Below are 11,434 nucleotides of genomic sequence, written 5' to 3'. Positions count from 1 at the left end.
AGATGCACAGCCTGGGGGATCAATGTGGACAGAAGAATTAGGCGACGTCGGAAGATGCCAGGAGAACTGGCAAGAGATGCAGGACTTTCAGCAGAAGAAATTGTGCGCGTTATGAAGTGTATTTTATCGACTTCAACAGGAGATGTCAACACGGTTTTTACGACTAAAAGACCTGAACACAAAATTTGGATTTCTGCTGGACGTCAAAACTCTTCTATCCGACACAGATGTCGATGCAATTCGTCGAAATTGCACAGATTTTGGAAATTTCTATGACACCGACATCAATGGCCACGAACTTTTCACAGAAATTGGAGATTGCAAAATGCTGCTCAGTAACCAGGATGAAGTTCTACGAGAAACTCCTTTGGATCTTCTTGGTTTTATTGTGTTTTATGGAGACGACATATTTCTGAATTTGCGAATTTCACTGCAAATTTTATTAACAATAGCAGTTTCAATTGCAAGCTGTGAGCGGTCGTTCAGCAAATTGAAACTTATTTTGTCGTATTTGCGTGCTTCTATGGGACAAGATCGTCTCAGTGATCTTGCTCTTCTTAGCGTTGAAAGATAAACATTGGAAAAAACAGATTTTGATTACGTGATTGACCAGTTTACGACAGTGAAATCAAGAAAAATTTATCTTTTGTAGACTATGTCAACCAGTCTACGACAGTGACTGAGTGAGCCATGTAATATAATTTCTATAAATTTGCTCCTTTAAATACAATGTTTCATTGAAATTGTTATTCCTTATTCGATGTAATAGGAAAATGTGATTAAACGGGGGGGCGCCAATTTTATAGTTCGTCCCCGGGCGCAAAATATTCTAGCTACGCCTCTGTCCCACGTCCCACCCAGCCACCCCGCTCTCTCTACGCAACGCGAGCGTGAGACGAGCGTCGCCTCCACCCACACGACGTGGCGATTGGTGCGAGCAGAGGACGCCCATCGGAGGAGGGGGAGGAGAGACGAGGGTGGTGGATGCGGATCAGTCATAAGGGGGACGGACGCCTTCCACATTTCACGATTTCCAACGGCGCGCTCGAGCCGAACTCTCAAGCGCGCACACGCACAGACAGGCGCTCTACTTACACACACTCACACTCTCCCTACACACACACATACACTCTACACACACAGACACTCTACACACACACACTTACACACTCTACACACACACGCGCGTCCTTCACACGCCGGTGCATGAAGCGTCCCAGTTGTGAGCCGCGAATTCAGTGAGTTCAAGTGGTGGTGGTGGTGGTCACGCCACTCGCTGCTTGCTGCCAGTCGCCGTTTCGCTGTCCTGCTTCTCCGTTTATCGTCATCAGCGATCTCCACCGACGTCGTTACTCATCATCAGCAGCACCACCACCATCATCACCATCCGCTCAGGGTTCAGAGGAGTCGGTGGCGAGCAGCGGGCGGCATGGATTATGAACGGAGAGACGCGCAGCATCGGGGAACGCCGGTGCTGGAACCTCTCCTGTCAACGGTGAGATGATGGTCTCTTTGGGTTGGGATTGTGTCTATAGTGTGTGTCTTTATAGTGTGTGTAGAGACACGTGGAGTTTGTGTCTTGTAGACAGTGTGGTATGTAGTGTGTGTGTGTGGTTGTGCCTATAGTGTGTGTCTTTATAGTGTGTGTAGAGACACGTGGCGTGTCTCTTGTAGGCAGTGTGGTCTATAGTATGTGTGTGTGGTTGTGCCTATAGTGTGTGTCTTGTAGACAGTGGGGTCTATAGTGTGTGTGTGGTTGTGTCTGTAGTGTCTTTATAGTGTGTGCACACACGTGGCGTGTCTCTTGTAGGCAGTGGAGTCTATAGTGTGTGTGGTTGTGTCTGTAGTGTGTGCAGACACGTGGCCACGTGCGCCTTGTAGGTACGGTGATCTTATAGCACGTGTGTGTGTGTAGTTTGGTCTATATTGTGTGTGAGTGGTATTTCGTAATCGACACGTAGTTTGCGTGTGTGGCTGCGTATCTTGGAACGGGAAGTTATGGCAATGTGGCCTCCATCGGCGGTGTGTGCATAGTGTGTGGTATGTAGTGTGTGTGTGTATCGTGTGGTCTACAGTACTGTACTAATTATAGTGCGCTTGTAATGTGTGTATGTGTAGTGTGGCCTTTGGTATGTGTCGTGTGCGTAATTCTGTAGTTGTGTCTTTTATCCATGTGTGACTTGTGGTGTGTGTGTAGACACGTGGTTGGTGTATGTCTCGTATCCGGCAGTTTTGGAAGTTATGATTATGGTGTGTGTGTGTGCAGACGGTAAAACTGTACCCTGGTGTGAATGAGTCCACACGAGCATGTTGAACTGTATAAGTTTATAACTTGCAAGCCAGCTCAGCCCACTTTGTATCGGCTTTAAACGCCACACTCAATGGTCGGTGACTTCTTTCACGAACGGTGCCCTTCCATATTGTTTGTGTCTCATACAACTTCGAACATTTTGGATGTCTTGTTATAAAGACTGTAATTGTAGCCAAATGTGAGCAAGCCTTTCTGGAATATCCATCCGTAGCTCGGTAACATTAACCCGACGTGGACTATTTTCAGCTTTACGTGATGTGTGAGCTTGAACTTGATGTGTGGCGTCGCGGTTCGGGCACTGCCCTCTGAGCCCGGTGACCCCGGGTTCGATTCCTGGCCACGGCTACAATCTGAACCCACTGACCTGCCTGGTGATTTAGGGTCAAACAACAACAACAAAAACCACCACCCCATGTCCAACACGGCGTAGGGTGGGAAGAGGGGGTATCATCATCATGGTCACCCAACAGTGTGTGTGTACTACTTGATAATGTTCATTCAGATAAACTTCAATTTCGCCGTCTGGCACGGAGGTCCCTTCAGGAAAATGTCCACATCGCTCAAGATATCCTGATATCTCGTGGTCTTCATGGGCCCTAATTGTCTGCTGCAGTGTGGTCCATTTATAGAAACATATAAGATGGGGAGAAAGTTTACTAGAAAGCTAAATTGTATTTCAAAGCCTCGACATATTGCCCACCAATCTCAATACGCGTATGAAAAAGCTTGGCACGCTCCTGATTGATGCACGTTGTTTCCACTTGACTTTCAATATTGTAGTCAAACAGCCGTGGAGAGGAAAGTGTCATTCCGTAATCAGTCGGGTATCTATAAACAAACGTCGAGGGCAAGTGCTGTTAACGAGCACATATGCAGGCTGGCACGGTACAACACAGGCGGTGTTGGTGGCCGACGCCACGGCCGGCCGCCTTCGTCTCCCCAGTGGCGATGTTCACCACCCACCGCACCAGGCCACTCATTTGAGGCCGAGTCGACCGAGAGGATGCCCAGGGACCGGTCCCACACAGTCGTCATTGGTGTTGGCCGTGTTTGGAAGTGCAGGTGGTGGTGGTGGTTGTTGTTGTTGATGGCTGGCTCATTGGAGAGAGGGGGGGACAATGACAGAAAGGGATGTACAGATGATGAATATCAGAGGCATTAATTCACGTTTTATATAAATTAACGTTTAATTTTATCAGGACCTGAATTCGAGCCGATATTTGGTGCACCGCCCCCCCCCCCCACCAATCTTATTCTACCACATGGGAAGAGCCCCCCTTTAATCGGTACGCAGCTTAAATCTTTCTAGCTGGCTTTGTGGTATAGTGCCAGCCACACACTCTGGTGGTGGTGGTATCACAGTTGTGTGGCGACAATTGTGTTGCTGCTGCTGCTTATTGACATGAACTTCGGCCACCGGTCGAGGAAGACCGTCGGGTTTTTGTTCCCCACCCCCACCCCCCCAAGTTGTAAAAGAGTTGTTATACGTCAACACTAAAGTGTACATTTAAAGTGCGGTTATTTCTTTTGTCCATTGTGTCACAGCAGCTGTCTGTAACGTACACACGCTTTGACCAAACCTGAATTCGTTTTAATTATGTACAAGGCAAGGGAAATTTTAATAAACACGTGTTTCAATAATACAAATACATATGCTGTATGAGTTCATGTTTATTTTGTAATTTTATGTACATAACCTTAAGCATACAGTGTTGTTAACATTACAGACTGGGGTGAAAACTACAATATTTGAATAAGCCTCACATCTTTCATTGGCGCAAGGATACGAGGATTTGGTGTTTGGGGATTTTCGTTGTTGTCAATCTACTACTGGATGAGGGCCTGCCCATGGCATGTAGGTCACGGGAGTTACGGTGATCATACTTCTCCACACGGGTCAGCATGGGTTATTGAGGGTGGGGAAGCCGAACAAGTCCGGTAATCCTCTCCGTATCTTAACGTTATCTGGTGGCTTACCCTGTTTAGTTCTGCACTGTATGCTACCACGTGCAGTGAGAGGGCTTGGGCCCCTGAGTCACGGCACTCACACACTCACTCATTGGCTCATTTCACAAAGGGCTCACTCTTTTCAGGCGCATTTGCCACCCCAGTGTCGCCTTACACGTCTGAATGTGACGTTACAAGTTCAAGTTGACTACGTGTGCTACCTGCTATATTTTTCATCCTCATTATGCACCCATGTTTAATCCCCCAAAGCCACTGTCATCTCAATCTCATGGTGCTGCGATGTAATAATCCACCTATCCACCTGCACATGAATTGATTTCAATGCTCCATCTCCTCGGTGGATGGGCTCTCTCTGATGCGTTCCATTCCTTGGCTGCCACTCCATCACTATTCTTGACCACCAAGGCATCATACCTTATAGGGATGAGTCCTGCTCATGCACACTTAACAGATTGCATAACGTCTGGACCTAATGTTCTCTAAACCACGTTTTCATCTATCTGTGTCTCATTTATTACGACAGTATTTTCATTCAAAAAAGTTATCACTGCCCCTTTTCAACCCACCGTTGGATGAAAGTCTCCCCATGCCATGTCAGTCATGGGGGCAGTTTGGCTGTACTTCATCACGCTTGTCAGTGCGGTTTGCGGAAAAATAAGTGTGTGGTTGGGGAGGCAGGCTTTCAGGACAAGTTCAGCTATCACTGGCCACTGATGTTAGCCGTGGCCAGAAATGTAACTGCTCGCTGCCAGGTTCACAGAGAGTGCGCTAACCAGTGAGTGTTCTATATTATATTGCAGTGCTGTGACTAATTTGTAGCCAGCACAGAGTCATTTAACGATAAAGAGTGATATTTAGATACTGGTAAATTGAAACCTCGTAAGTCCGTTCAGTTAAAAGAAGTGATGGTAAAATGTTACAGATTAGCACATTTGGTTCATGGTATGGAAAACCAGCCTCTGACCAAATCGGTGGGGATACGTCCAGATTTCGGAAGCTAATCAGTGTTGAAGCTGATTTAGAGCTTTAATGTGCTGGGTAGTGGGCAGCAGAGAACAATGCATAATAAATATCTGGTGTGATGTGCTCCCACGTCTATGCTCCCCTTCGAAGACCAACCTTGCAATAACCAGCGTGAAGCAGGGGTCAAAGAAAATCCCCACTACCTGCAGAGCATGCAGAGGCCCTCATGCAGCAGTGGATTGACAAAATAGCTTCATTTGTATAAGCTGGATCGCTTAAGCCTTTTTAGAATGATAATATATATTTGTATAGTGCCTTTCACAAGAACAAATGTGCCAAAGCACTGTACAGTGTTAAACAAAATACAATTAATAACTTAAAACGATAGCAACTGGAAAACATTTTAGAAAGGGCAGTGAATAAATATGAGTTTTAATATTGAGATTTCAAAACGGCTAAGGACATTTGACTTCCAATACGGAAAGTTAGGAGGAACGTTAAGGCATTCGGTTATGGAACGTGTTACATTGTGCCTCCAGGAAAACATGCAGCTTCTTTGTCAATAATATAATTTACAGGACAAATTTGTGTCTCATTCTGTACCCTGGGTAGAGTGGTGGCACAGTGGTTAACACACTACATCTATGAACCTGTAAAAATAGGTTCGATTCCCGGGCATGGCTAACATCAATGGCAAGTGATTATCTGAAGCGGTCCTCCCCCTTCGCCAATCTGCACTGATCAGCATGGTTAAGTATGGAAAAGCTTTAATGATCAACACAGCGTGGGGAGGCCCTTGATCCAGTGGTGGATGGATGCAATGAGCTGTGAATTAGTATTACTGTTGAAATACCAGCATTACATGAAGTATAAAGCAAGGCGGAATGCACACGTAATTATTTTATATACAGATATATCACAGAGGGTTTACACTTATTGATTATTGTCCGTTTTGTATAAAACAAGCATGGCTTTCACAACTCTTAAGTTTAAAAGACTGACTTTGAAAAAAGCTCTGAGCAATTTTGCATTGCTCTTTCACCACAATATCAATCTTGCAAAGAAGTGTCAATTCGCCAATGTTTGGCAACTTTAAACCCACACGTATGTAAAATAGATAATTACATAATATGTTAATGACTTGGTCCAGCAATAATTTGAATACCGTATTACCCAAAGATTAAACCGCTAAAATAATGAAGTTTAATGTTTGCAAGAGCAAAATGCGTCTCTCTTGAGGTGAGAGCCGAGTTTGTTGGCTTCCATAAAGCAATCATTTGCATACCGAGGAGGGATTGGAGTTACTCTATTACGGTACTTTACCCTGAATTGTGTTAACGTACCTCCATTGCAGTCATAGTGGAGAATTCCTATGGTCCAGGACAGCCTCACCTACTCTCTCAAACTCTTTATTTTTCCCCAGAACGTCTGGCATTGGGATGCTTGGCCATTTTTGTTCGCGAGTATTTGGTGCGTGTAAGGAAAATGGAGTATCCGGAGAAAATGTTTTTGTGCAAGGCGATACCGTTCAAAGCTACGCACAGATATATTCAATAATCTTTTGGTAGACTGCCAGCTGCTCACCACCTCGTATCCTAAGCCTACCACACATGGTAATGCATTTCCAGGCAGGTTCCCCATCTGGGTGCCAACAAGGCTCATACCTGCTTAGCTTCTGAGATGCATTTCGTGCGTGGCTTTGTCACAGGCAGGACGAGGGGATTAGTTCTTCTGGTTTTTTTGCAGATCTTTACGTGCATTGGAATGTCTTGCGTTCTTCACACTGAACTGCACTGACGTGCTGAAAGTACGTACGAACGAATTTAATTCACAATTAGACTTATTTAATACGCCAAGTTGTAAAATATATACATTTATGCGACAGCACACACGCACGAAAAAACCCAGAAAGACATTATATAACCTTGAATTAAATAAAACATCCGGAGAATATTTAGGAGTGAGGTGCACTGACACAACACCAAAGCTCTAGGGAAAGGTTTCATTAAAACGTGAGAAATGCAAATTCCAGGAATGCTGCTGGCTTATTCCCCCATTAAAAAAAAGATATATTAACGTCGGCAAGAGCTGTGTGATATGAAACATGCCGCCATCAATTTGCTCAAACGAAGGGAACCATGGAAACGTTGTGGGAAGTGGCAGCAGCTGTGTCGTGCACAAGGCCGGGAGTAGAGTCGTGCCAAAGAAATTAGTGCATGGCCCAGAGCTGATATCGTTGCCACCTGAGGGGGTAAAACATGAATTGCATCGGTTACTTCTTCATATGACCAATACAAGCTAGTTGTATGCATGTATGTTGAACTTCTTTCGCACCATACTTAGACAACCGTGCTAATCAGAGGTGTGCGGGAGGGACAATAAACTAAACACAAAAAGCAGAGTTATGTGATAATGCATTTTTTTTTTATATCGTGTCTACATTAGTCGCGAGGTAGGTACTGCTACAGTTCAGCATCTTTAAGTAGTACTGACAAGTGCGATGTCCAGTCCCGGGCACAAGGATTTACGAGAGGGCCTTTTGTGTCACAGTAACCAATTGGAATTGCTTTTGGGGCTGTAGTGACCATGGTAATGGGTGCAATGTTTACGTGTCTGAAACACGGGGGGTGGGATGGATAGGATTGGGGTTAGGAAATAGGTTTAATAATGCTGAAATAATAATTTACAGCTCTCTTATTCTACGTGACTTTACCCAAAGACTCAAGAATATCAATTCCTGCAATCACGAAAGCTTTAAGTCAAGATTTTACAGCTCTCTTGTCAATCCCCTGCTGGATGAAAACCTCCCACCACGCCATATCAGTAATGAGGGCTGTTTCACCATACTTCACTCTGGTCACTGTGCGGGCAAACGAAGGGGATGGAGTTCCAAAATCTTTTCAGGTATCAGTCGCCGGTGATGTTAGCCATGGCCGGAAATGGAACTCGTATCACCAGGTTCATAGCACAGTGTGCTAACCACTGTTACTTCTGCAAAAAATACCAAACTACAGACAGTAGTGGTGGCATCCGTATATCTTACAGCGGAAGTATATTTCACTGCATCGCCAAGTCAGGGTGGTATCTGATTTGTAACTCTTTATAATTTAAAAGCTCAAATTTCGCTGACAATAAGTGTCTGAAATAAAGCTTGAAAAGTTGAACTCTGATTTGCGCAATTATATGCAAATTGTTGTGGAATTGTGAAGCAGTGGTTAGCACACTCTGCTGTAAACCCGGTGATCCGAGTTATTTGGCTGTCATCAGTGGCGACTGATATCAGATCCGGTCCTGAGCCCCCCCATACCTGACCAGTGAGGTCAAGTATGGTCAAATAACCCCTATGACTTGATATGACATGGGGGGGCCTTTCATCCAGCAGTTAATGAACACATGGCTGTAATAGTTAAAGTTTTATTTTATTTGTTGCACGGATGATCCCGTTTAGCCAGTTGCTTGCCTATGTTTTAAATGGGAGATCCGTGATGCTGCGCGAGCACGTAGATTGCCAATTAATTTCTTGAGTACTGATTTTTGTGTTTAGTATGTTGTCCTTCCCCCGCACCTCCGATTCGCGCCGTTGGCTACGTACGGTGCGAAAGAAGTTCAGAATACTTACATGTACATACAACAAAACAAAGGCAAAAAACCAACATTGCAGTGAACGAGAATAGAGGCCTTATGCAATATTGCACAACAAAATAATCTAGGTATTTAACAGTCATAAAAAAAACGCACGCGAGTCTAAAAACACAGGGCAAATATAATAATGAGAACAACAGGTGCCAGACAAAATCTAATGTATAGGTACAAGTATGCTGTGTTTTAGTGTGATCGGGGAAATGGAGAGGGAGAGTGAAGGGAGGGAACCAGCAGATGAGCGGCAAAGGTTTTCAGCTAATGGAGTTTATACCACTGAATGAAGGAGACAGAATACATTCACCTATCAAGTTTTTTACTAATGTTTTAGGCGTTTGACAACGAAGGAAATTTTACCGAGGTATAATGGTGACCTCACTGCATCTATACTAGAAAGGTCACAGCTTCAATTGGGTCGCAGGGCGTAGCAGTTGCGAAACAGCAAGTTACTTTAATCCCTCCGCCTCTGTCCACCCACGAGTATATCCATGGGTCGGGCAGGTTCTAAGTGGTGGGGGGGGGGGGTAAGCGTGGGGCACTCACACCTCTCCTCGAGATGTCTGGCCAACATGGAAGAGGAGGCGAAATGCCATTGCAGAGGGGGGCTGCCTTGATCTTCCTTTATTGGACGCTCTACTGGCAGCAGTGGCGTGAGCAAGCAATTTGCAGAGAGGGCTTTTCGTTTACTTTTTACATTAATACTGCATGAATGTCAGCAGTGATTCATAGTGCAGAGAATGTATTTGTTCTGAGCGTCTATTATTGCCTCCGACAATGCATTGCAAGATGTGGGCGTATATATATGGGGTTATTTGAATTTTTTTAATGAAAACTGTCATGAGTTTACAGGGCTGAATGATCGAATGCATTCAGGTAGAGACAACCTTGCATAATTTCCCGAGCCGTCACGTGCGTTGGCAGTTCTGTCTTTGTAATTGACACTGCAATAATTTGAATCGGGGAAATTACCAAGTTTAATTAGTCTGGCCCCTGTTACACATCCACAGTAATTAAGGTGATGAAGCTTTCCTAGCACGCACTCTGAAAGTAATGATTTACTGCATTTATACTGCCATCTCTTCACTTCCACATCCTGACATCCGTGATTTTGGAAGGAATATATAATGTTTAAAATAATATATATTCAAAGCCCTTCGTCAATCGACTGCTTGTTGAATGAAGACTCTCACCACGTTTGACCGCGCTTCCCCATCCTGGCCAGTGGGGGTTGGCAAAGGGGGTGACAAGGCGGTGATGATATTACATTTAAATAAATACGGTTTAAATTCGGTGGTTGAGAACACCACTGTGTTAGCAATGGCCAGAATCAAATTCTGGTCGCCGGGAAGCCCTCATCCAGCAGAAGAAGGATCTCGGCTGCCGATGATCGGTCAAATTAAAAATGGGAGAGGTCGCCACTGTCGATGCCATTGGTGCTGGTGAGCCACTCGTGATGCAACAACGGGTTCTCAAGTTGATCATCTCGTACCTCAAAAGAGAGTTGTTAAAGGGCTCTCACCTTGTTTCTAAGTGATCTATTGACAGTTGTCATGAAGGATTACACAAATCCCATCCTTTTCACTTTTTCTCTGGCGTTAAATCGGATTATTTTTCCAACTCTGTGGACTAAACAATATTAGTCGAAGTGACGTGTTAAAAATCTAATGTAGCCGGGTGCGTAAGACAGTACAGCATATCTAGTGTGGTTACGAGGGAAGCCAAAAACTTGAGGAAGTAATTGGATGATATCTTCCAGTTATAATTTGTGTGAAAGCTCCAAACGAACATTTCTTCATTTCTCGAAAATGTCACGCCAGTGGCACAGCTGAGTATAAGGACAAAACAAAGCCCTACACCTAGAACCTGGACTTGAACCCAGTGTTCAGCATGCCTGGCCCAGTGGCCCAGTGGCTCAGTCACAACCATCACACAATACATCTTGCGCATCTACATACAACCGGATCTCAAGAGGCTTTACAAAATGGGGGGGGGGGACTTGCACATGAAGGGGACCAGGGGGAGGGAGCGGAGGCTACAGGATAGTGAAGGCAGACTGATAATGGTATAGCAACTGGTTTCGATTTTCTCAGTCTCATCAGCAGGGCGTGGCATCTATTGGCAACCAGCCCTCTTCAAAAATACGTAGGTTATTTTTTTTTCATTTTACGTAAATTGTAGAATCCCGCTGCCGTGTGGATTTTTATTTGATTCTTGCAATTCCCGCGGATGTGACAACGAGAGTGGGGCTCCTCCCGGCCCTGCGCTCATTGCGTTCAGGCAGTAGCAGCTCGGGCATGGATGCAGCGCAGACGATGGAAGCAGCTGCAACGCCTCTCGTAAGTGAACGGAGAGGCTCTATTTAATTACGATAATAATAGCAATTGTAATGATGATGATGATAATAACAACAACCACAACAAAATCACGATGCCTATGTAATGCATAATAATAACAAAAAAGCCGGGAGAGCCCGTAGGTCGGGCAGAGATTGATGCATGCCTGGCAAACCTGTGTGTGTATGTGTGTGTATATCGGTGTGTGTGCCTTGGTATC

At 44.9% G+C, this 11,434-nt stretch overlaps 1 protein-coding gene across 2 annotated transcripts in view; it reads left to right on the top strand.

Annotated features, from left to right (window-relative positions):
* The first annotated feature begins 981 nt into the window (after positions 1-981).
* Positions 982-11,434, top strand: part of LOC144720948 (electroneutral sodium bicarbonate exchanger 1-like) — a 76,143-nt gene continuing 65,690 nt past the window's right edge. The window contains exon 1 of one of the 2 annotated variants that reach the window (XM_078598142.1): positions 982-1,495. In XM_078598142.1, the coding sequence (XP_078454268.1) occupies positions 1,430-1,495 (66 nt within the window). In that variant the 5' untranslated portion in view covers positions 982-1,429. The remainder of the gene's footprint in view (positions 1,496-11,434) is intronic. The other variant, XM_078598141.1, reaches the window with a different exon arrangement.

Source organism: Lampetra planeri, chromosome 10 (genome assembly GCF_965212315.1).
Source record: "Lampetra planeri chromosome 10, kcLamPlan1.2.h2, whole genome shotgun sequence".
NCBI classification, from domain to species: Eukaryota; Metazoa; Chordata; class Hyperoartia; order Petromyzontiformes; family Petromyzontidae; genus Lampetra; species Lampetra planeri.
Note: the sequence above shows the minus strand (reverse complement) of the source record. Positions and strands in the feature narration are given on the sequence as shown.